General features: G+C 38.1%; 1 protein-coding gene and 1 long non-coding RNA gene across 11 annotated transcripts in view; one reads left to right on the top strand and one right to left on the bottom strand.

The window, feature by feature from the left end:
- Positions 1-471: 471 nt before the first annotated feature.
- Positions 472-12,021, bottom strand: tpm1 (tropomyosin 1 (alpha)). Of its 10 annotated transcripts, none has more exons than XM_032582958.1 (10): positions 11,777-12,021; positions 11,447-11,572; positions 11,126-11,251; positions 7,456-7,589; positions 6,381-6,498; positions 6,199-6,269; positions 5,386-5,461; positions 5,146-5,208; positions 4,983-5,052; positions 472-1,149 (listed from the first exon to the last, which is right to left on the bottom strand). In XM_032582958.1, exons 1-10 carry the CDS (start codon positions 11,888-11,890, stop codon positions 1,067-1,069), a joined length of 981 nt encoding a protein of 326 aa, XP_032438849.1. In that variant the 5' UTR covers positions 11,891-12,021; the 3' UTR covers positions 472-1,066. The 10 variants fall into 10 exon arrangements, with proteins under 10 accessions (XP_032438849.1, XP_032438814.1, XP_032438774.1 ...); XM_032582893.1 differs by lacking the exons at positions 472-1,149; positions 11,126-11,251 and adding exons at positions 2,917-3,124; positions 4,187-4,265; XM_032582912.1 differs by lacking the exons at positions 472-1,149; positions 5,386-5,461; positions 11,447-11,572 and adding exons at positions 2,917-3,124; positions 4,187-4,265; positions 5,911-5,986 and having other exon boundaries at positions 11,777-12,020.
- Positions 11,293-26,389, top strand: part of LOC116732643 (uncharacterized) — a 27,674-nt gene continuing 12,577 nt past the window's right edge. Inside the window, exons 1-2 of the long non-coding RNA XR_004341825.1 lie at positions 11,293-11,417; positions 16,757-16,815. This is a non-coding gene — a long non-coding RNA (uncharacterized LOC116732643). The remainder of the gene's footprint in view (positions 11,418-16,756; positions 16,816-26,389) is intronic.

Below are 26,389 nucleotides of genomic sequence, written 5' to 3'. Positions count from 1 at the left end.
CCTTCTTATAATTACTGACCAGTTTTTTGCATGTTTCCGCTGGTATTTTAGTTTTGAAATGGAAAGGCTTCTTACCATCAGCCTGATCTTTTGCTCCTCCCACATATTCTCTATCAGAATTTAGCCTGGACTCTAGTTAGGTCACTCCAAAATATACTTCCAGTCTAAATTATTGGTTGAAACCTAATTCTGTTATGACTGTAAAAATATTGGATTAAAGTGTATTTATTTGGCCAAAGATTGCTTTTCAACTCACAATTAGCCCTGTTATGTTATTGTGTGATGGATAAGAAGACGCAGCATGCACCACATTGTTGGAAAACTTTCAAAACGTGGTTTTATTTATAATCAATTTATACATTTCAGATATGCTGCACACTTAAACTTCTAATTTTATAATAAAACTAAAATGACGAACAGCCAAATGACTGAAATTGTGACAAGAATTTAAACCATGGATTTTAAAGAAAATTAAATTTCCAAATACTGTAATGCACAATGGAATCAACAATACAGTAGCACCAGTATACATACAAATAGGCAAAGCCTGTGTACAGTTATACTTGGGTGAAAACAAGCAAAAAAAATCTTTATATATGGAAAATATCAAGTTTGACTAAGTGCAAAACATTTGGACTTCATCCTTTGGTCTGTGCGTAAGCTGGAAAATCCAGATTAGCTTTATTGCAGATGTAGAAAACAGTATCCACCACAAATTTTGCATGCCACATCACCAGATGAAATGTCAGAAAGCTAAAGAAAAACAAGCAAAAAACAAACAAAAAAAACATACTTCATTGACTGAAAAAGGCAGAGGTAAAAATCTGTTTTGTTTTATTGATAAAAAAGGACCTGGCTATGCTTTAACTCTCCTTAGCTCGGCTCCTGGATTGAGTTCTGCTGAAGGCAGAACTGTGCAATAAAAATAGCAACCGGACTATTTTCTTCACCAGCTTTGGAGAGGAATAAGAAGACGGGGTTCTGATAAGCAAGGTGCAAATACAAAAAGCCAAACCACTACATGTGAGTGTGGGTGTGTGGAGGGGGACGGGTGAAAGATGTGCGTTCACAAGTTATTCAGTTCAATTAGAGTCTGGTCCAGCATCTGGTGCATATCCAGGTTTTCTTCTTTAGCTTGTGACAGTTTCTCTGTTAGAACATAAAAAAAGACATTTTCAACTCACAAACAAGGACAAGTAATTCAGTGAGTTAGCTTTCATTAATAATCAAGCTGGAACTCATCTAGATCAGTTGATTATTGATTAACTTGCACAGCACCACAGAACTGACCAAACAAGAGAGGCACAATTATGATATGCCAGTTACCATGCAAACCTACAGCAGAGCTCTGCTACAAGTACATAAATGCATCCAAAAATCTCAACAAACAAAGTTAAAATGTTTTTATTATTGTGTTAAAATCTAGAACAGGAGTCACAAACTCCAGTCCTCAAATTCTGGAGTTTATACGTTCTGCAGTTGTTGCTTTAGCACACCTAAATAAAAATACCTACATCATTAGAAGGGCTGTTAAACTTGACTGCATGCTAAAGAGTCAGTTCAGCCATTTGACTCAGGTGTGTTGGACAGGAGTACCTCTAAAAATTGCAGGATAATCAAGGACCTGAGTTTGAGACTCCTTGTCTAGAAGATTATATTTTCAAATAACCATTGAGTCAAATGATGACTCAGACAGAACAAATTAAAACCACAACAAACATAAAGAAATAGGAAAATTAGTTCAAAAAGAGTTTTAGAGTACAAGCACCCAGTAACAAATTGAAACAGCTTTATGAAAATCTTTTGTTAGTTTTGAAACTATTGGTCTACACTGGAATGCAGACAGTAAGAAAGGAATGTAGCACATACCCCTTGTGATGGTGCTACAAGATATAAACTAAAAAATGTAGTTGGAATTTATTTAACAAAATGATTTTTGAGAAAAACATTTACTAAATATCTTATTCTTTCATACACTATTTAACAGGTTACTAGGCGGTTTTAGTTAATGAGATATTGCTGTTTAATTTTGCAGATTTAACACCCACAAGTGAGAATATGTCCCATGTAAATGTCATTGAGAAGATAAGGTGTAATTCATATTCTCTTGATTATATCTTCCGTTTTTCTTTTCATTAAGAATGATCACAACAAAGTATCTAAAAAAATGTAGCTATAAAAAATTATATCAAATACCATTTCTCACCTCTTCAAGATTTTACACTGCAGAAGCTAAATTTAGCTATTTTTCATGTGAAGTAGAGATGTTGGATCCCAAGTATTGGATCAAGGTCCCAATCAAGGATTCTTTAATTGATCTGCACCTAACTCCTGAAATGCTGTAGTGTTACCTGTCTGAAGCTATGAACTGAATGAAACAGACCCAGAATCTGTCATTGTGTATTTATTCAAATTCAAAGACAGTCTTATGTAACACACAACGCCCATTTGTCGAGTTGACCAATAGCAACTTCCTTCAATTTTGCCATCACCGAATGAGGCTCCACAACTCTTACATGTTCTTCTCTATTTGACCAAACTACACTTTTCTACAATCTTCCTGACAATGACTCAGCAGTGAAGCTCTCCAGCTCTCAGATACTTCTATCCGTCACCGTCTATACTTCACTGAATGCATGCATCAGTTGCTACTTGGCTCAGTTTTCAGTCAAGCACCTGAAATTGCCTTCGCTTTAATGCCAACAGCACCATTTTGATATTTCTTATACTTTTGCTTCACAGAACAACAATTAAAGAAAAAAATGGACATTAATTAAAATGTATTAAATTACATTTTTGGAAAATAGGAGGTATAAGGTTTCATGAGATAAGACAAGATGACTACCATTAAGGCACGATGGATTTGCTAGTGCCAGACTAAAAAGACAAAAAAGGGACAGAGTAAAGAGATACAGCTTACATAGAAGGAAGGATGTTTATTTTTAACAACGCAGGAAGATTCTAGGGTTCTGTACAAGTGATGGGGTGCAACGGACTTGACAATATGATGAGGAAAGAAAAGCAAAGACAGGGAGGGAAAGGAAAATGGAGAGCAGTCTGGAGAGAGCAGACAGGTTCTGCTCGGGCAGAAGGAGGCATCTTTGATGAGATGTAAACAATTTATCTGTGTGGAAGAAGAGAAGCACAGTGAACCCAAGGAGGTTGGTGTTTGGCCCTACAGCAATAAACCACAACACACCAGAACCTGAGGAGTCACACTGACGCACTACAGATAAAACACAATGCACAATAAAATGCATTTGTACAACTGGACAGCAAAACAAACATGATGTTTTTCATTCATCAGAATGAGCTAGTGACTTTTTTTTGAAGTGGAGTTACGCAGAGTATTTATAAGCAGTGACTATCTTACAAGTAGCAGGCCAGAGTCACACTAATCTTAACTTAGCTATCAATTTAATCATTGTGTTTCATTTGAAGTCGAACATTCCAGGTTTAAGGTTTGGAAGGTAAGAAACTACTTGTACATACTCCACACAAACTCACTTCAAAACCAATACAAACGACCCCATTGTCTTAGCAAAACTGAGGGCTCAGCCACAGTGTTGCTAAACACTGACACAACTAACCTTGGGCTGGTACAGTGACAGAACAAAATCATGAACATACATGAGGTCTTTCTTCTAGACAGAAGTAGACCATATTAGTAAAAAAAAAAAGTAAACACAGCAGAACCATCAACCAGAGCCGTTAAAATGCCTTCTCTGTATAGTTTCGGTAAGCAGCCTGGAAACTCTGTGATATTAGCTAAATATATTAAGAATTAGGCTTTTTGGAAAAAAATGCATCAGAACAGAAAAAAGTACAATGATAATACATGTAAAAGATTAAATGTATTTTTCTGGTTCTTGCTTTTTTCTGTCCATGCATAGAGTTACTTCAGTCTTGTTTACATTAAACCTAAAGAGTGTGATTGTAAAGATTTATAAAGGCAGACCATTTTGAGTCGGAATTGTTGCAAACTGACTCAAATCACACGCAGATAAAGCTGGGAAATATCTGTTTTATCACTTGAACTTAAAAATAAAGATGAGCTAAATCAGACAGAACAATTCCAGTGGATGAACATAATATGGAGACAAAGTTGAACAGGCAGTTGGGCGAAGAGGTAAATGGGTGAGGAGCGTGACAGTAAAACAAGCAGGTGTCAAAAGGCATAAATTACATGGAAGTCATGTCGTTGAGGGCATGGTCCAGCTCCTCGCTGATGGCTTTGTACTTCAGTTTCTGGGAGTACAACTCATCTATTGGGTGGGGCCGAGGAGTGAAGGGAGTGTGCAGTGGAGGCAGAGCAAAAGAGGTGGAGGGAGGAAATGAAAATGAGGCAAAAGGTGGAAGATCCAAGCCATAGAACGTATAGAGAAGAAGACAGGAGGAGAAAATGGAAACAATCAAAACATGAGTCCCTTGAATGAGTCCCTTCACACTTCAATTGGAATCCAAACCCCTATCTTATGACAGACAAGATTTTTTGAGAATTGAACAAGGCTGGACATTAGCAAACAGTTGGAGAGATGCTCAAATTTACCTGAATTTAGCAATAAAAAAAAGGAAAAAAGCTTTTTTCCACTTGGATGCACTGGCAGTTTATAAGCATGGAAAGTACTCCTGGGTTTAATGGATGTTTTTCCTTAGGTATATGCATTAAATTCTGTAAAAGTCACTGTGCAAAGACATATTTCTGCTACATGGAAGTGAAAACTCACTGGTGATACCTTCACACAACCTCCCTTTAAAAACATCCAAGTATCCTTTTAACTATGAGGTAACATCTAACCCTGCTTTCAGATTTAACACAAAAGGATGTGTTACCACAATAGATGATGCTGCCTGAAATAAAGACTTAATGTCGTTAAGAGGACAGCAGAATAAAAAGGAGATGGATACATATTTAAATGACAACAGGAGGCTAAAAAATAAAAATTTATACTTGACAAATATATTGCGACGAAAAAGCTCACCTTCCAAGTCATCAATGGTCTTCTCAAGCTTGGCTACTGATCTCTCAGCGAACTCAGCACGAGTCTCGGCCTGTAATGTAGAGACACATCTAGTCCAACACTTGAACTGTGATTTAACACCCCTGGTTTGGTCACCTCACAGTTCAAATTAGTGAAACTTTACCTCCTTCAGCTTGTCGGTGAGGACCTTGATCTCCTCCTCATACTTGTCTTCCTTCTGTGAGTACTGTTGAGCGGAAATAGAAACAGAAGCGTCAAATATAGGAGATTAAATCCACTATCCACATTCATAGAAAAACGTATTAACTGAAACTTAAAGACTTGACTCCTCTGACTCCCCAGTTCGCAGTCTTGAAGCAGAAAAGGTGCAACAGCATGCAGAGGCCCAGAAAGTCACGCTTACCTTCTCTGCCTGGGCCTCCAGTGACTTCAGGTTGTTGGTCACAGTTTTCAACTCTTCCTCAAGTTCAGAGCATTTGCTGGTGTTTTAAACAAAAGGATACAAAGCCAAGGATGCAACGAAGGATAAGGGAGAGGATTTGAAAATAAAAAAAGGGCGGGAACAAGGATGGACGGAAGCACAGGTAGACACAGAATGGGTCCAAGGGAAATGAGACAGATGGAGAAAGGAACCAAATAAGAAATACAGGAAATCCCCAAAAAACATAAAAATGCCTGAACAGAGCAGTAATGTGAGAACAGCATAGTGAATTTAGTAGTGTTATTATGAAATCCATACTTTGCATTTAAGTGTCATGCAATTTGTTTTTTAAGTTATTCTTGCTCAGCTCTCTGCTATGTTAGGCATTAAAAAGTCTAAAACATCCAGGAAAAAAGGTGTGAAAGGAACAAGCACAGAGGGCAAAATCAATGCAGCAGGACAGACGGTGAGACAAGCCACTCAGTAATCACATTAGGATGGTTGTACCTGTGTAACTGTGGAATTTAGCGATTTCAGGCTTTGTTCCAATACCCTTAGCTCGTCCTCCACCTTCTGAGAGCGCCTGTTAGTGGGCATGGCGCACGTGCACAAGCCACAACCATTAATACGGAGATGGGCATGCAAATGACAGTAAGAACACAGTGCACACTGCCTAAATGAAAACAAGTCCTGTATTGTGTGTGTTAATACAGAAAGCTTTTTAAAATGTGAACATTCCAGCATCCATGCATGTGTAAGTGCAGATTCAGAGCGCATAAGAGTGAAAGCTCTCACCTTTCTGACAGCTCAGCGCGCTCCTCTGTACGTTCCAGGTCACCCTCAATGATGACCAGTTTACGTGCAACCTGGGGGTGCAGCACAACAAAGTGTTACGCCGCAAAACAACAGCTTAAAAACAGTCATCGATGGTAAGGATTGCTGCAAGCAAGTATGCAGTTTTTTTTTTAAGAACTCGCCTCCTCATATTTGCGATCTGCCTCCTCAGCAATGTGTTTGGCCTCTTTCAGCTGGATCTCCTGGATCTCCATCTTCTCCTCATCCTTCATGGCCCTGTTCTCAATGACCTTCATGCCTCTGTGTGATGATGCAAAGAGATCGGGAATTAGGAGTTGAACATTTATACTTGTGTAAACCCAGGCAGCATGAGCTGGTTTGGTTCTTAGCAAATATATTCAAACCCATTGAACTTTTTCACATATGTGTGGTCATATTTGAACCACAAGCCTAAAAATAAATGTCTGAAAAGTGTGGCGTGCTTTTGTATTCAGCCACTTTTAATACTCTCAGATAAAATCTGATGCAACCAATTACTTTTAAAAGCTTACTTATTATCTGCGAAAGGAATTTGTTCTAAGTATAAATACAGCTCAGTTGTTTGTACCTTGTTAGAGAACGTTACTGAACAAACAGCCTCATAAAAACCACTGAACAACAGCAGACAGGCCGGGGATGAAGTTGGGAAAAAGTTTAAACCCAAATTAAAATAAACAACACTAGTCCATTAAACATGTCAAGAAATACTGATACACCTACCCACAATTCTACCCTTTTAAGAAAAATGTCAAGGCCACTGTCGAATGAAACCCAAAATTCCTCTTTACACTTTTTAAAAAAGTCATGTAGGGAACATAAAAATGTGAATGGAGTTGTCCGGTCAGATGAGACCAAACAAACTTTTTGACCACATGTAATAATGCTATGTGAAACTGCACATAGCTCTGAAAATGATCCTTTTCATTCCAATTCAAAATAATTCAAGACATCTAGTTGGTTTTTGACATTAAATATTAATAAAGCATATTGATTTTTGTAATTGTAATGTATAGGACATCATAAAGTTCAAGGGTTATGAATATTGTCACAAGGAACTGTAAATGTATTACTTTTGATCCCTATAGATAATTGATGACGTGGTGGTTAGTACTCTATATAAACAGTATGAAAACAAGGCAATGCCCAGAACGTATTGTCATGTGACATGAGATTGATAAAACAATCCTAGTCTGCTCTAAGGGAAAAAACAGGACCCACCTCTCGCTCTCATCTGCAGCCTTCTCAGCCTCCTCCAGCTTCTGCAGGGCTGTGGCCAGACGCTCCTGAGCACGATCCAACTCCTCCTCAACCAGCTGGATACGTCTGTTAAGGGAAGCGACATCTCCCTCAGCCTAGGGACAGAACGGAAGACCAGCAGATTAGGACACTGCAGAGAGCTTCACCTCGTACCCCGGACTCAGACATTACACATCAGCCCAAAGGAAATATGTGGTAGATTTATGAACTTATCTTTATATGCAAGAAGCAATAATGATCAGAAGTGTTTCTTTGTGCTGCCTGGTGGGAGGCTACCATATTGACTTGTTATACTAATGATGTCCCAAACTGGCAAAGGGTTGAACACTGCTCTTCATTACATGCCCCACTGAGAGCATTAACAGGTATCGAGTCAATAAACCTGACATTGCTCCGGATCTTTAGGTATTTACCAACTATGTAGAGATGATAAGCAAGCTGGAAATTTTGGAAGAGAAGATATTTGAGATTTGCACTTTTCCAAGGTCAATACAAATTCTCCTAATACTGACAAATAAAATAGAACAAATGCTGTTTTGAAGCCACTATATGAATGAAGTACAACATTATCTCCATTCATAAGTCAAAGAATATCCCCAACTTTTGTTGAACAGTCACATATTTAAAATTAGGAAGAAATGTGGCATTTCTTTTGTTTTAATGCAATTAATGAATAGGGAAAAATATATATGTTTGCACTTTTTGACTTGCCAATCAACGAAAAAAATTTTCAACAAATACACAAATCTGGTTGATCAATTTGTATGTCTGTCTAAATTAAATTTAAAAAAGAGAAGACTGTTTTGTTTTCATCAGGGCTTGCTGCTAACTTCTGCATTCTGCTGTGTGCTCAGCTGCCATGAGGCTATTCTTGAAATGCATTATGCATCCACCTTAAACAAGTCTTTTTTTACCAGGCCATTTCCCCTGAAGCTCGAATCAAAACGAGCAGCGCAGGTACAACGTGCATCTCAAGTTTAGAAACTGCAACAAGTAAGAAACTCCCTTCAGTGCACCTGAGTAGGCTACGCTCTGACGGCTGAGTCTGTGTAAAATCATTCAGTCCCCCTCATTTCTATTGCCGCTATGCTCTGTGGTAGTGCAGCCTCCTGCCCTTATATGGGCAAGTCAAAGAGCACAAGCTGACAGAGCAGGATGGCACATTAAATGTTACCACGGTTTAAGCAGCTACTTCCTGGTGTTTTGGAGATTATTCAAATCTTTGGCCTTTTGGTCCCATTTTTAGAAAGCAGGTTGCCCGCAACAGGGAAGTGCTTGAAAGTGGAGCAAAGTCAGGAGATGAAGCAACGCAATGGTACAACGTACCACACTGCTCAACGGTCACTACACCATCAACGGCCTAAAGCTGTCAATTACGCGCACCCGGGATTTCAAACCCTCATCTGTGACTTAAAGTGACACAGCTTGGAGTAGAGCAAAGCTCAGATTATAGCACTGCGGGGCATCCAGATAAATCCAGCTATCTCACAACCAGAACACGTTTTTCCCTACTTTTTGAAACTATTCATAGACGCGCAGGAAATGTTACTTGACCCATGCCTCTTTTTGCGCTTGATGCACAGGTACGCGCGGTCAACATGCTTACTTGGTCTTTGGCTTTCCTCTGTGCAAGCAGTTCCTTCTGTAACCTCTCGGCTCTGTCTTCAGCACCGTCAACCTGCCCTTGGAGCGATTTAATCCTGCGTTTGACCGCGTCCAGCGATTTAGCTCCAGCCATTACTGTTATTATTTATTTAGCAACGAACAATTGTTTTAAATATCCGATACCGCCTTCGGAGCTGCAGTTACTTTCTGACAAATTGTCAAGAGACGGGATGACGTCTTTGCAGCGCGCAGTCAGACAGACGCGCTCTTCAAAGCTTTTTTTTTTTTTTTTTTTTTTTTTTTGTTCAGGAAGTTAACGCTGATTTCAACACACGCTTTTCAAAAAAAGATAAAACTGTCATTTTGCAGTGTTGTGCAAACTTTGGCACGGAACAAATGTTTTGCACCGAACAAAAAAATGATAAAATGCGACAGCTTTGAACAGAAAACAAGATAGCCAAACGATTTTAGTCCTAAGTGTTTGAATGCAGTTTAATTGATTCAAGCAGCAGGACACTGACGGAACTACAGCGCCCTCTGCGGACCTAACGGGAGCAGTGCATGAACTATTCTGAGGCTACAAACCGCTTCAGTGAGTTTTTTGCTGAAGCCCAGGATGCTGTAATTACAGGGTACAAGTATAACGCTTTAAAAATATGACAGACAAAACCTACAGCTACAAAAACAGATCACGACTCTGAATTCATTTAATAACTCACCCCATAGAACCCCCCCCCCCCCCCTCTAAAAATACATATAATCACCGATTTGATTTGCATTTCAGTTAAAACAAAATCCTTGCATGAATTACAATTAAATAGGTAAACTAAAACAACAATGTTGTTTTTAAGTTTTTTTAAAAATTTTCTTATCTAAATCTAATTTCAGCTATCCATCATGAGATAAACGAACGGAATTAGAGCGCCATCTGGGGGTTCACTGTGAGCAGTACATCCCTTGCAATAAAAGACATTTAGGGTTCAGACGGTTTCAGCGTTTTTCCTGAGCCCGAACTGCACTAATTACAGTGTGAGTTTTTGAAACATTTTAAATATCTCTAAAATGCCCCATATAAGTGACATAACTCTATGAACAAATATAGTTTTGGGTAAAAATCCAGGCACAAATAGTACGCCACGCGTCACCTTGAAATAAAAATCACCATCAAACAATACAAGAGGGTAAAACTCAAAACACTCTGACAGACTTTGTCTTAACTCCCCGTGTGGAATCCAATTAAAGGATTATTCCAACGTGTTTTCCCCCTCGGTGGCTCAATGCAACCTAATTGACTTTTAGAAGTATAAACTTCTCTTGTCTGCTGCACTAGGATCTGGCCGACACCCAGTTTTTGTCATTAACCGGGACCATTGTCGGAGGACATGTTCCTTCTATCACAAACTGTATACATCAAAACTGAAACACAACAAAGAGATGAGAGGAAAAACGAACAAAAAAAATGTGTTTAATTATTATTATTGAAACCTACACGCTGTCTTGTACTTATTTCAGTGGGAAGTGCGTTTTTGCTTGTGGTAAGCAGAAGAGCGCAGCCCGCTGATCTGAGCTCTATCTTGACCATATAAAGCAGTGGGCTATATTTATCTAGGCGCTGCCTCTGCGAGCTTGGGAATTCTACACATTAGGCTACAGGCTTCACTCACTGGGAGAAAAAAAAACATAAACTGGGAAGATTTAGCTTATTTCCTAGCATTACTGGCGTAATTCAACATGAAAATCCTCACATGTATATATTTTTATTCATAACCACATATTTGACTTTCTTTGGGCTGACTTGAAAGTGATTTGTGGAGAAACATTTAGCGACGGTTCAACAGTTACTACAGACTTAAGAAAATGATAGACAAATTATACATTTCCAACTCTAGTAGTGGTACCAAGGGCACCACCAAACGCTTGTCTGTGCTGTTGAACTGTCGCCTTCTGTCCCAGATGAGAACAGTGAAGATGTGAAGCAGCGTGGTGGGAGAAGGGTGCCTCTGTGAACACGCGTCCATATACTTACATCGGTGGCTTTCTTCTCAGCCAGCTCAAGCTTCTCCTGGGCATCTTTAAGAGCCTCAGAGTACTTGTCCAGCTCATCCTCAGTTCCCTTCAACTTCTTCTGCAGAGCCACCAAGTCGTCCTCAAGCTGATTTTATGTTATTGTTATTTTTTCATGTGCAGGAGAGGTTCAGAGGTGATCGGCGGAGAAAGGGAGTGGCGTGAGTGCGCAGGGGCGCAGGAGCGCACACGGAGAGACAGGAGAGGACAGGACAGGACAGAGAGAAGACAGGGGGGAGAGAAGAAGAAGTTAGGTAAGCTCATGCACTTCAGGTTCGGGTACCTTGGTAGCGGTCTCCTCAGCAGTCAACAGTTTTTCCTCAGCAGTTTGGAACTCCTCAAAAACTTTATCTCTTTCGTCCTCTGTAATACGCAATTTCTTTTCCAATTCTCTCATTTCGTCCTCTAACTACACATGCATGCAAAAAAATTATAAAGTTAAGCAAAAATACAATATACACATTTTTTTCTTTTCTTTTTTGCTTTTACACGTAACTAGCAACAGCTGCAAATCCATTACAAATAATGATCCATAGCTTTTTAGTGCTGCTCCTGGGCTTTTCCTGCTTTTACATCAAACATGAAAAAAAAAGGTGAAGAAAACTCATCCGACCTGTTTGCTTCTGTCCTCCGCTGCTTTCTTGTCTGACTCGGCCTGCTCAGCTCTGTCCAAGGCGTTCTCCTTGTCGAGCTTGAGCATCTGCATCTTCTTCTTGATGGCATCCATGGCTGCTTATTTGCTGTGCTTCAACACCGACCAAAACGTCCAAAAGGGAGAGCAAGGAGATGGGGCTGGGGGAGTCTGTGCCTGACTGAAGGCTGGGCTGGACTGCGGGCTCTGCCTGACTTTGTCCTGTCAAATATGTTCTTCCAAGGAGGGGTGACTGGATTCCTGAGGACATCCAATACTCTCTGGAGGAGGCGTGTGCGAGGGGAGCTGGGAGGTTTTTTAAGGAGCTGCTCAGCGATTCGTACTTCCCAAACATTTGACTTTTGATACGTCTTTATATGGGAACTCCAAGCAGGCAGGCTACAGGAAATTTACTTTAAAATGCTACTGTTATTGACGATGTCTAGCATAATCTAGGGTGAACGTGTAAAAACCATTTATTTCCCCCTCTTAGAGCAGCTTTTAGCTGCTGCTTGTCTTTCTTAACTACTTTCATCACTCTTACAAAGGGGGTTAAATTTGTCATTATAAAGTCGTTTTTCTAGTGAATTCCAGGGATTTCAGTGATCCCAGACTGGGACTATGGATCCCAAACTGCACTTAAAACAGTCCGACCTGGGGTTTCTTTGATTTCCGTCTCCATTTGAGCAAGAGCGTCCCCAGAAATTTTGAAAGGGGTGGACAAATTGTGGCGACTAATAATCCTGAGGGTGGTATATTAAAAACAAAAAGCCATCAACATTTTCTATGCTGTTGTTATACAGGTACATCTAAAAGAATAGATAATCATGTAAAAGGTAATTGTTTTGTAATTACATTGAAAAAATGAAACCCCTATATAATAAAGATTCACTACACACAAAGAGATGTATTTCTAATTTCTGTTCATCTTAGTGACTGTGACTTTAGAGTTAATGAAAATCCAAATTTATGTTTCTCAGAAAAGTGGAATATTACAGAAAAGTAATAAAAAGATTCTGAATACAAACTATTAATATACAGTACACAGCCATAAGACTATTAGCTTGACAGCTGCTCCATGACAATATCTGACTCTTTCCACAAAGAGTGAAAGCCTGGCTACATACATAGACGGTTTTACCACAGGAAAGTTGAGTGGAAGGAAAAAGTGTGGTAGAAAAAATATGAGAGAATTGTGAAATGATGCCCTGTCAAGAGTTTGGGAAAGATTTAGAAGAAACAGAATGTTGCCGGAATCAAGACCCACCACACACAGGCATATCCAGGACATGAGATACAACTGTTGCATTTCCTGTCCTGTCTTTATGTGTTGATAAACTAACACATTTATAAATAAGCCAATGTCAAATCAGAGACTTCAAAAGTGCCTGATGTGGGCTAAGGAGAAAAACTTCTGAACTGGTTCATTGAAATCCAAATTTTTTAGGGACAAGTTGCTGAGCTCTAGTGTGAAGAATCCACAGTCCTCTGCTGGTGTTGGTCCGCTGTGTTTTCTGAAGGTCAGTGTAGCCATCCACTTTTAGAGCACTTATGCACCACTCTGCTGACAAGCTTTATAGAGATCGTTTTATCTTCAATCAGGATTTAGCACTTGTCCACACTGCCAAAAGAACCAATAACTGCTTTAATGACCATGGCATTACCGTGCCTTATTAAACAGAAAAGCTGTCTGTCATAAACCTCACTGATATATTTGAATTGAATTACTGAAATAAATAAACTTTCCAGTGAGAGCCACCAACACATAAATAACTCAGCTTAAAATACTGGACTTAAGTCTAAATACATTCATTGGATAAACTAGCACATTTATAAATAAGTCAATTAATCTGTTTGCGCCTCATTGAGACTCATTTCTCCTGTATTGATTTCATGTAAAATACAATATGATTCACATGTTTGGCTGGGTTATAGGGGTGGCCAATGCCCTGCCTTGGTGGCACCACTGTGTCTGAACACATCTGTATGGTGTTGGTAAGGACTAATAAACAGCATGCAATAGAAGACATGCTTTCTGTAAGTTTATTGACACCTAGGTGCATTGTTTGAAGTCACTGGAGCTCAACACAACCAAGTGTTTACCTGAAATTGTATCAGATATCAGTGAGGACAAGAGGGAGCTTAAACCTCAATTACAGCAGCTTAGTCTCTAATCTGTCTGTCATCTGGGAAATGTTAACTGGTATTCATGCTGCCAAATGAGAGTATTTGATTATACACACACACACACACACACAAAACATAATTAAGTATGCATCAATAGATTTTGAAATGCATTGATTGCAGATCCCACCTGCTTTGCTTTGATAAAATATAGTTTAAAACTCAACTCTGAGGACCAAGGATACCCCAAGTGTCTTCTAGTCGCCACAAGGATCCTCAAGAGTATTTTTAGGACTGCCGTCTCTTTGGTGCACCTGCCTTGGTCTGTAATCAAGACTTTAGACATAGTGCCAAACGTTCTGGATCTAACAGCATTAGATAGCGCTCCTAAAATATTCTTTGTCCTGTTCAGACTAAACTCAGTTTTATAGATTTTTTTGGCAATCATACTCAAACTAGTAAAGGATTAAATGAGCCGTCCCATCTTCAGACTTTAACCAAGAGAAAGAAAATGTCATCATTTGAAACGAGGGGTGGAGACTGAATATAGGATGTCATCATGTCGGTTTGGTTTTCTCCTGCTAATTTTAGTGTTGCTCTTTTGGATATGATTGGAAGACTTTGTGGCCAAAGAAAAAATTCTGAGTTCATGTTTATGACATCTGCTTTTCATTAGCCTCTGTTGACAATGTATTTTTAAAAATATTTTTATTTTATTTTATAGCTTAAATAACTCGATGTGAATAAATATTAGGTAACCAGAACTTCATGGAGCCATTACTTTCATGTCTAAATGGTCATGGTGTTGGTATACAAAGCCATGAAAACAATTTTGTCCTCTTACATGTTTCTTCTGTTTTTGCTATATTTTGTCACATATTTGAGGACATCATACAAATAATTGAAACTTTTGTTTGATGTCCTCAAACAAATTTTTATCGGACCACAATAAGTAGAGTAAAATGTAAAAATGTAATTACTTCAATTTCACATTTGTTTCCATCTTCCTACCTTTGACGTAAAAGTCAAAGGTGGAAGTTTTTCACAACTAGCAAAAAGCTGTGGAGGAATTTAGGCCCACTCTCCTTTGGAGAATTTCTGTAAGAGCCACACTGCATGATTTTCAAGCATGAATGCCCTGTCTACAGTCAAGCCACTGCATCTCAATAAGATTTAAGTGAGCAGATTTTTACTAGCTCACATCAAAATCTTCATTCTGCTCTTTTTTTTCTGAAATTATGTTTCTGAATAAAAAACCCCATCAAATATAAGAAAATACACAAAAGTTATATTTTTGACTGACCATTACACAGAATTTTTTTTTCTGGAAGTCTAGAGAAATATCTGAATTTTTAATCAAGAAATGAGGACTTTGTGTTCTCTTTGGTCAGCAGTGAACTGGAACTCTCTCACTGATGTTATTATTGCATAACTTTTCTTATTTTCAAATCAAGAACACTATAGATGGCAATGCATTGGATGATGTTTTGGGTTCTTTGTGGTGTTGGTAATGTGGCCACTCCATTTGCGGATATTAACTCTCAATTTGGTACATACCAGTCTCAAAACCTTAGAATTAGCTTTATAATCCTTTTCAGACTGATAAATGTCATGAATTTTGCTTCTCAGCTGTTCTTGAATTAGTTTTAGGTCGGGGCATGATGTGTTGTGTTTTAGTATCTTTTGAACTAATTTATGTTGTCAAACAGATTTTGTTTAGTTCATTTCTTTATATTATCAGTTGTAGTTTTTAAGCTTGAGTATAGTAAAGTTAGTCAATTTTCCAAAAATGTGGTTAATTATATCTATTTGAAAATTTAGCAAGGGTGGAAATCAATTGCATTTTTGTGTTAAGTAAATAAAATCAGAATTTGAAAATGCTTATTTTCTCACATAGTGTCTCATCTTGAAAAGGTTTGATAGCACTGTACAATCAAAACACTCTTTTAATCTTTATCATACAAATCAGATGTTGCCTTGTAAAATGCACAACATACGTTTTGGATTCATGACAGCTAGATGTTCATACTTTAGTGTAAAACACCCAGCAGCATATTTTCGGTATTAGTTAAACAAATTAAAGGCAGTCTGCTGGAACTTAATTACCTTAAAAATCTCTTTCATTTAAAATTGTTGGATGGATTTCCTGTGACACTTTGAGAAAGGAAATGAGCCATAGCTGTGTGTTCCTGCAGTACATTAGCACAGTGAATAAAGCACAGAGTCTATTATAATTTGGAAAAACATCCAAAGACTGCTGAAAATGTACTGAAAAAGTTCCATGATACATTCCGTAGGAAAATCTGATGAAAATCAACAAAGCTAAAGTAAATAGGTCATAAATTTGTATTCTTTCATGTTATTTTATCCTGCACATCATGAGAACAGCATAAACTCCTTCAATATTTAAGGCTCAAGGCCTTTAGGAAAGCCACAGCCCAGCCAAAAGACATTTATTTTTCCCTGCTGCTGAAGTGAAAAAAAAAAAAAGTTCTTGACATATAATTTTGTGGGGGAAAAAATGTGCCTCACAAGCACTTTGTGGCATTCCACTAGATCAGACAATGACAATGAAATTAAGCTACAGTTTGGTTAGTTTTAAACTGGAATTAAAACAATTAACACCAGTGGCATTTTTTGGGGTAAAAAACCGAACACTTCTAATGTTTCCGAGAGCCATTAATCTCTGGAATAATGTTCCCCTTTAAATGGGAAATTCAGGGAATATCCCACTTCATCTCTCTCAGTTTCATTTTTGATCAACTTCCAGCCTAATCTGAGGATTTCCAGTTGGATCTAAGGTTTCTCTAACATGATGGAATTTTGTTTACCTCTCAGGATCATGATGGAGCATTCTGAAGTGGGTCAGCAGCAGAGTGGGACAGGTGCAGCAACAGGTAAAGGACATGCACATTAATGGCATTATCATTTCCAAAACTTTCTCAACCATGCATAACTTTACTGCAAACATGCTTATAAAAAGGGCTGTTAAAAATGATGGCATCCAGAATCACTTGGGCACACCTCTGAGGTCACAAAATATTTATAGTTGTACTCTGAAAGTGAAAGTCAGTCTACTCTGACTTTCACGTCAGAGTAGACGTGAAAAACCACATCTACTCTAATCCTAACCCAAAGGGATTGTGGCAGTCTTTTTTTTTTAAACCCAGAGTTAAATCTTAAATTGTAATAATCAGACAGTGGCAGTAGTAAAACACATTATCTTCCCAGACAATAAATAGCAGCCTTTCAAAATGCCTCATTAATTTGATACTGTATCACTATAGCCTGCAGTGTTCATTGCAAATGTATTTTTCACCCCCTAAACTTTCTCACATTTATCTATGTTACAATGACAAATGTTAGTGTGCCTTATTAAAATTTTATGTGATAGACCAACACAAGGTAGCACAAAAGGATGCATGATTTCAGTACCCCTGAGTCAATCCTTTGCAAGACCACCTATCAGGGAAAACATCTCCAGTCTTTTAGAGTTTATCTGAACCAGTATTAAACATCTGGAAGCTGAAATTCCTTCCCAGTGAAAAAACAAACAAACAACTGAGATTGTCATATTAGATGGAGAACATCTGTGGAACTCAATTTTCAAGCCTTGTCACAAATTCTTAGTTAGATTTATGTCTGAGTTTGGATTGAGACATTCTAACACATATGCTTTGATATACGAACGATATACGAACATATAGCTCTTGCTGTATGTTCAGGGCTGTAATCCTGCTGCAAGGCAAACCAACAATGCCTTCTGCTTTCTCCAGTGTGTTATTTAATTCCATCCACCTTCCTCCTGGCTTTGGACATCACTACTGTGTTCTGCCACAGAAAATCCCGATAAAAGTTTGTGATTGTAAAAGAAGATAGGCATGAATACTTCTTCAAAGTGTTGTTATTGTCAACACAATATAGTCAACCTCTGAGAAGCATGGTGCAAATAAGAGGATAAGAGAAACAAAACTGTACTTCATTAACGTTGTACTCATGAAGACTTTCTGTAAACCTTAATCTCTATATAGGAATCAGCGGGACATTTTATTTACACTTCAGTGTTCCCATACATTAATGTCTATTTTATATGCAATGCTAACTGCACACTGCATGGACATTTTAGGGGCAGCTGTCTCCTCATGCTGGGGGAATTGCCACTGGGTGAAGCTTTGGGAAGAGCAGGCAGGCTTCTTGTCGAGTAGATTCTGCCGACATCGTCCAAGTTTATATTTAGAGAAAACCTCTTGGCTCTTTAGGACGGTTACCCGTGCAATTAGATAGGTCCATGCAGGGCAATGGTCGAAAACCAAAAGGGGGGCCTCAGGATTGGTGCAACCTAAGCTGTAATCCGACCCAAACCCACGACCTACTGATGGTGGGCTTCACAGTAATGTTCCAGCACTATATATACAGGTACCAGTAAGGGTTGTCTACTTGGGGGTGCAAGAAGAAATGGAAATGTAACAAGGGCATGGAGTCAGAAACAATATTTGGCTTGTTGGACAATTGCAATAAGGTTGTGACATTTTGACTCCGGCTGTACTGGGCAATCCTAAATCTGTCACTAAGGGTATAAATCTTACAAAAGTGTTACTTTCTCTGGTGCAATTCATTAAACTTCCCGTTTGGCCAATGGGAACTTTGTTCATCACATCAGACTGTTTCCTCTAGACTGAATCTTAACAATTTAACTCAAATTCCTTGGGCACAAAGGTCAATAATTGCAGCTGCAGGTGCTCCAGAGATAAGAAGCTTTTTCCAGGACCAAGAATATGCTGTAGAACAAAATAGCTGTTGTTAAATGAAAGGATCTGTCATCCTTCAGATTGTAGTAATTCTCAGAAAAGTCAGAAATAGAGCACAAAGAAATACTTTTGGGACAGTGCAAGAAACATTCTCTCCTGGCAGGTCCTAAAAAGTAAGTTTTGGAAAAATTTGAAAAGATAAGAAGCCTTTCTCGAGAAGCAGTTTGGAAAAACAACTTCATTACCGACACAAGATGAGCAACTGAGAAAAAAAACAACAAAAAAACAGAAAGGCAAAGCTGGCAGTGTTGCAAACACAAATGTGGGCAAGAGTCATAATGGAGGCATATTTGTGGCCTCTACAATGCTCCTCCCAGATGGTTTGTTTGTGTTTCCCCTTCAGATGGGATGTACAGAGAGACAAGACCATCAGCCAAATCTGATGCTGCTCAGTCAGCCTAGACAAAAAGAGCAGGAAGGGGCCAAAGCATTGGTGGGGGCTGGGGGGATTGTCACGATTCATTTCACACTCATGTGGGATGCCAAGCTACAATCCTTCTGTAAAATTAAATTCTCAAAAGGCTAGACAGGTCAAGTCAGGAGTATTTAATCAGACACTGTCAATCTGTGCTACACTCTGCCTTATAAACCCAACATTGACACTTATTTGTGCCTACTGTGGGAAGTCAATAGGGAAGTACAGTAAATGATTGTTTACAGAGAGATTGAACTCCTCCTACTTCTAGATAAGGAGCAGAGAAATTCCTCCTGCAGGGATCAGGACTCATCGTTGACATAAAAGCTTACTGTCCTTTCCTTTGGGCCTGTGGATATCCTCTCCCACACATGTGCTAACTGTCTAACTAATCTAAAATCAGCTTAGAACTGCCCTGCATCTTGAGGACATCTCTGTTACAATATTTGTCTTTAGTTCTTTGTGCTGTATATTAAAGGTCCAGGTATTTATATGCTTGCAATCAGTGGGAAAATCCTTAAAACAATACGGAGAAAAGTGTTTGCTTCCTTCTTTTGTGCCTATTTCTGTAATGTACCTGATTATCGTCATCATCATCACTTTTATTAAAAACACAAGTAGGTACATACATTCAAAAAATTAAAAGACAAGTAAATAAAATAAAAATAAAAATTACAAATAGAAGTCACAGATTTGCAAAATTACAAAATCTGTGTTGTATATTCGACTAATTCAAAGACGAAAAGGAGTCAGATGGATTATTCAGATGAACTTTAGTGAATAAAAAAAGGATCAACGAATCGTACATAATATACGACAGAGTGTAGGCATTCAGCTAACATAGCTCTTTTCTCGGAAAACCAAGGGTCCTAAGTTCACTTCTTCCTCTAACCTCAAGTTCTTCTTCTACTCATTCTAAAGCACCATGGGATATAGAGTCCATTCTGTTAAAGGTCCACAATAGTTAGTTTTGAACCAGATACTAACTATCAAATGCTAACTAGATTTATGAAACAACTGCAACTAAAATAATTACTTATATTAGATTATAATATCCCAAATAATAAGTCCTAAGCAAATCCGGCTTAAACCCAAAACAATTTCTCAACAATCTGGAATGATTTCATTGCATTCATTGCATTCGGGACTGAAAACTGACTGAGCTCCTTTAGTAACAGGATGATGTTATTTGTAGAATCAAATAATCTTCACATAAATCTATGCATAATGTTACATAATACAACATAAAAAATGGAGAAACCAACACCAACAAATAACTGGCTTGCAGTAGTCCATCTTTTCATTCTAATTATTAAACAAATCTTAAGATCAGTCACAGCTGTTGTAAACACAAAAAGCAGATTTCAAGTGATGACTTCATTCAATTCTTTATTCTAAGAAAGTAATTGCCCCACTGTTTGTTCTACCCTTGGCAACCACAATTATTATTAACCAGCTCATAACCCATAACCGGCAATGAATCTACTTCATGTTGATTAGACCAAGCACTAATCATGCCTGGGTGTGGTTTGTGAAACTGCCAAGAAATGTGGTCAATGACATTTAATTAATGATTTTGAGGGATTTTGTTTTTATATAGGTGGTTTGGGTACCTGCATTTGCATTTTGTATTTACTGCAGGTCGTCTTTTTTCCAATGTTAAAATTTACTGGATTATGTACAGTACAGACCAAAAGTTTGGACACACCTTCTAATTCAATGGGTTTTCTTTATTTTCATTACTATTTATAAGGCAAGAAATCCCACTTATTAACCTGACAGGGCACACCTATGAAGTGAAAACCATTTCAGGTGACTACCTCTTGAAGCTCATCAAGAAAATGCAGAGTGTGTTCAAAGCAGTAATCACAGCAAAAGGTTGCTACTTTGAAGAAACTAGAATATAAGGGGTATTTTCAGTTGTTTTACACTTTTTTGTTTAGTGCATATTTCCACATGTGTTATTCATAGTTTTGATGCCTTCAGTGTGAATCTACAATGTCAATAGTCATGAAAAGAAAGGAAACTCATTGAATTAAAAGGTGTGTCCAAACTTTTGGTCTGTACTGTATGTGACAAAAACTGAATCACGTCTGAAAAGGAGCAAATACTTTTTCACTGCACTGTATCTTTATCCATATATGGGTTCCCTGGTGTGAGCAAGGTTGAATACTGTTGACAGAGAAGACAGCTAACTTGTGGGGGCTTTTTGTGAAGTCCAAAGTCAAAGGCCACTCAATATTTTTTCCATTCCTTGGTGCTATAAAACTTCTTGGTATGCACTTACTGCTCAGCTTCTGTTCTCCTGGTTACAGGCTGTCTGTTGGCGCTGTAGGGCTCAAAGAAAGAAACTCTGGCAATATGGGGATTTCTAGGATTTCTTTATTACACTGATAATTTTTCTTTAAAATACTGCCTTCTCTTTAATGCTTCCTCTCATACCATCAAGATGAAAATAAGTAAGTTTGTGTTTGAAAGCAGAGAGCATAGAGCCCCATTTTTTTATGAGTCCCACACCTTTAACTGAGCTTAGCTTGGCCAAATGAAAGCTATAATGTGAAGTTCATTTGAGACTCTCATGATGAGACATTCCAGTGTGGTTTTGGGTAGCTGTTTGAAAGCCAGCAACTGGCTTGTTCATTGCAACTGGGTCACAGTGGTCTCTCAGTGGTGAGAAATGCCAGAGGAACCCACAATTCTGCAACACCTGATTTCTTAAAGCAAAGTCTGTCTGTAGCTCTCGGGTTTGATCAAACTCCATGATGGTTATCCTCTGACTAAGACTCAGTGCTCAGCTTGGGATCTAGATGAAAGAGTTGTGGACAGCCAGTCATTAAAGACTGAACAGATAGAAGAGAGAGAAAAAAAGATGACCATCTGGTGTGGTCTGGCGAGTTCTGGTCATGGAGCCTTGGAGGTGTATATACTACATGATGGGGTAATTATGTCTTCATGAAGACATATTAAAAGAATGGAGTAAAGCACTGTAAAAGGTGAACTTTTCATGTGTAAACCCCCCCCCCCTACTTTATTAAAAATTCAAATTTACTGAATTATCAGTAAATAAGCTCTCCCACCCCTGTTTTCCTTTATAAAAGAGACAGTTCGTCTTTCACTGTGTTCACACATGACAACATAAGTAAATAAGTAAAACAATACAGCAAACAAGGACAAATCATCCACTATGATACAATGAGCTGGAATAATAGATTTGAAACAAATCAAGAAGGAAGAATATCAAATTTGAACTTGCAGAAAGTGCAGAACACAAGACCTTCAGAAAAAAAGCCAGTAAACTGAGCAAGCACATATGGTAAGAATATAAAGCCTGAGGCAATACTGAATAAAAATATACTCCAAATATATGCTCAACCAGAGCTACAAAAATCCTGGCCATAAAAGTTTAGCCCTTCATGAAAAAAAAATTTGAATGTTGGTCATTTTTGTTGTGCAACATTATTGATACCGACACAGATGTTATTCTCTGTACAAAAAGAGCAGCACCGTTCTTGAACATGCCTCATCTAAGCCTCAATGAAAGTTTAATCCTGCCCAAAGTAACCAGGGGATGTGAGGTATCCCAGAAATCCCCAAGTAAGAGACACGTAGTTCAGTACAGGAGCAACAAAAAGAGAGAGACACAAGTGCGAAATTAACACACTCACATTGATCCATCTCTCTTACAGATATCTCTTCAGACTTTTAAAGAAATTCTGAATCATGGATGAATTAATTGAAATTCACAATGAGAAATTTACGTTTCTGCAAATTTTCTGTGCAAATTATCTTAAAGTCCATCAGAGTTACTGTATACATCAATTTAAAGCTCTGTCACCACTGTGTACCACCATGGAAATAGTGTTTTCAGTGAACTAAGCACTTTTAGTTTTTTTTCAGTCACAGTGGTTTGCAGGCAAGCTACTCTTCCATAAATTCCAGATTTGTTCACAAATAATAGTTGCAATGTCAAAATATTCTTCCACCTGAGTTAATCTCTGCAGCTCCTTTAGAGTTAAAATGGATCTCTCGATTACTCCTATGTTTAATTCTCCTCTTGTTAGCCTGTCAATTTAAGTTGATAGGGTTAGGTAATGGTTTTGGTAATGGTAATTTTATTGTGTCAAAGAACACATAGATTACACAGAAATAGAAAAATCAGAGTAGCCCAAGTTTTTAACAAACTTCTGAGACCTTCACAATAGCTGTACATACTAAAATTCAGGTATACACAGATAGACTCTATTAACTAATTATCTGATTTCTAAAGGCAATCGGTTGCAATGAATTTGCCTTTAGGGTAATCAGAGCACAAGAGGGTGGACAAAATGCACTCCAGGTCATTCTGATTTTTATTTCTACATAAAGTTAGAAAGCTATGCACCATTTTACATTAACCTTCATCAGTTAGTATTGACTAGGATGATATATGATTTGATCTGGATTGGAATAAATGGAATCGATTGAATTTTGACCATGTTGGTAATGATTAAATTCCACCTATAAAGCAATTATTAAATTCAACCTCTTTCACAACTCTGCATGGAACTAATAAACATCTGTTTCAATTTCCAGTTATATTAAGTACAGCACATATCCCAAATGTCTATTTCTCTGAAATACATCCCCTTATTTTCAAAACCATAGCCATCAAAACAAATTCAGATCCAAGAAAGACACTTAAGAGTTATAGCTAAAAGTGAAAGAAAATGTGACAAACCGTGAACTAAGTCACAATGAATATTTATTTTAGTTATCTTTACACTAAATCATCTTATTAAATCTGGCGCCAGCATTGATAAACAAAAAAAAAATACTGTTAGTGAGAAAGAGAGAGTGTTTATTCAGCTTTAATGCTGGGTGGGGAGACTACTGGGCTGAGAGAGGAGAAGAAGCCAAATATTTTCTTCTCTGGCTGACACTTAACGTGTTTAAAGGAAAATCTCCTTTTCAAGGCGAAGGGATTTTATCGAACGAGTGCTTAATCTCATTCTAAGCTGTCAAAATCTAATGAGAATATTCATATCAGTTCACTTTGGCAAAACGATCCAAAACAGTCAGTTCCCCTGGTGTACATCAAGTTCTTGGCACTTATTCAACCGTGAACAAAGCAAACAAAAATGAGAGCGAACCCTTTAGAAAGAACCTGACTTGGGATGATTGCGTCTGGCGCTGGGGGATTAGATTTAATGGATATTGCCTTATGTTACTTGCGAAGCTGTCCAAAATTAGCACCAAAGTTTTAAGTCTCAGTTTGGTCCCAATATAGCCGTGGTGTCACTGCTGACTGAGAAATACTGTGCCTTCTGTACATGATGGCTGACGGAGCTGCTGTGCTGTCATGCGGGGGAAATAGACGGCAAACATTGTCACTCAGAAGATATTGTCTGCAACTAACATTTCTACAGAACACATACCAGCAGGTCTCACCTGTTAGCATCTGGAAACGGGGAATCTGAAATATGAAATATTTCATAGAACCATGTCAATGCATTTGAAATTGCCAACATAAATCAACTGAACAACTAGTCGAAAGATGCATTTTAAAAGGTAAAGAGTCATTTGCTAACCAAGTATAAGCCTTGTACTTGCAATTATTATTACCACTGGAAGCAATATTGTTGCGACTTCTTAGATTGACTCGACAATGACTAATTCCAACCAATAAAGCATCACGAGTCATTCTCTCCATGCTCTGTTTACTATTCACATTAAACCAGAGCTTGATACTGGATATGATGCAGCATTGGTATAATGGGAGAATCCAGTTGATGACCTAAAATAGCAATAGTGTTCAAGAGCTGAGGAAAGGCCTCTCTTAGATCCATCAGCTGCTGTCTCCCAGGTTTATGTTAGGAAGTGATGTGTCTTACAGCACACAGAAGAGCGGTATGTAAATATGCTTAAACAACAGGCAGTCACAGATACAATGACCTCACTCACTTCTGCAAAACCACGCTGTAATTTATTGCTTTATCCCACAGAGTTTCGGCTCATCTGCCTTTTTAAGAAGATTTTCTGCCAACACTGCTTGAGTGTGTTCACATAAAAGTACCAAAAACCTGAACACAAAGTTCTAAACTTGATGATTGTTGCATGGTAGCAACAACAGAAGTTGTTTCATTCACAAAGTCAGCATTTTGAGATCCATGCTGAATAATAAATATTTGAAAAACAGCTAGAATGCTCTTTCTGAAAGTAAATGTTGTATGGTTCTTTACTACTTCATAACAGTTTGCAGAATAGCTAATTTAGTAACAGCAATAATGCTGAAAATCCAAATTGCTAGCAAGTTGATGTTCTCCTAAAGCAGTTGCTAATGAATAGCACATCTTAGCAGCATTTTAAATATCACCGTGTTATATGAGATTTCATCAACAATACTGTTTCCACCTATATTATCAGCTTGAGTAATTTGAAAGGTGGCAAATTGTCCTCAGATTACTAATAAGTGTGGACTGCATCACACTCTAGACAGGATTATATCCAAAAGAATTTGCTAAAAAATATATATATATACAGTACAGACCAAAAGTTTGGACACACCTTTCTAATTCAATGGGTTTTCTTTATTTTCACGACTATTTATAAGGCAAGAAATCCCACTTATTAACCTGACAGGGCACACCTATGAAGTGAAAACCATTTCAGGTGACTACCTCTTGAAGCTCATCAAGAAAATGCAGAGTGTGTGCAAAGCAGTAATCACAGCAAAAGGTTGCTACTTTGAAGAAACTAGAATATAAGGGGTATTTTCAGTTGTTTTACACTTTTTTGTTTAGTGCATATTTCCACATGTGTTATTCATAGTTTTGATGCCTTCAGTGTGAATCTACAATGTCAATAGTCATGAAAATAAAGGAAACTCATTGAATTAAAAGGTGTGTCCAAACTTTTGGTCTGTACTGTATATATAAAAAATCTTAGCAGGTGTGTTTGGAGAGATTTCATCAAGGAAGGAAGGGGAACATTCCTGACATTGCCCAAAGATTGGCCCAAGAAAAGGGTTAGATTTTTCTTCAGTGCACAAAGGACCACAGAAAATGAGAAGGGAGAGAAAGAAAATGACCCAGCCCTAAAACCCCAAAGTCCTCCCTGACAGGCATTCTTTTTAAACCTCACTTTCTACTCCACCGCTCCGAGCAAAAGCTCTCTCCACCTCTCTGTGCTTCACTGATAGCATAGCTAGTTTTCTGCCTTTTAAAGGAATTTCTTCACCCGATGTAAGTTTTATTTTAAAACTCTTAATAC

This window comes from Xiphophorus hellerii, chromosome 2, assembly GCF_003331165.1.
Source record: "Xiphophorus hellerii strain 12219 chromosome 2, Xiphophorus_hellerii-4.1, whole genome shotgun sequence".
NCBI classification, from domain to species: Eukaryota; Metazoa; Chordata; class Actinopteri; order Cyprinodontiformes; family Poeciliidae; genus Xiphophorus; species Xiphophorus hellerii.
Note: the sequence above shows the minus strand (reverse complement) of the source record. Positions and strands in the feature narration are given on the sequence as shown.

Bases quoted from the DNA above. Each gene is read 5' to 3' on its own strand.
- tpm1 (XM_032582958.1), bottom strand. From the start codon at position 11,890: ATGGATGCCATCAAGAAGAAGATGCAGATGCTCAAGCTCGACAAGGAG. The intron at 5,462-6,198 runs GTGAGAGCTTTC...TTAAAACACCAG, and splicing joins CGCGCTGAGCTGTCAGAAAG to CAAATGCTCTGAACTTGAGG. The intron at 1,150-4,982 runs GTGAGCTTTTTC...ATGTTCTAACAG, and splicing joins GACCATTGATGACTTGGAAG to AGAAACTGTCACAAGCTAAA.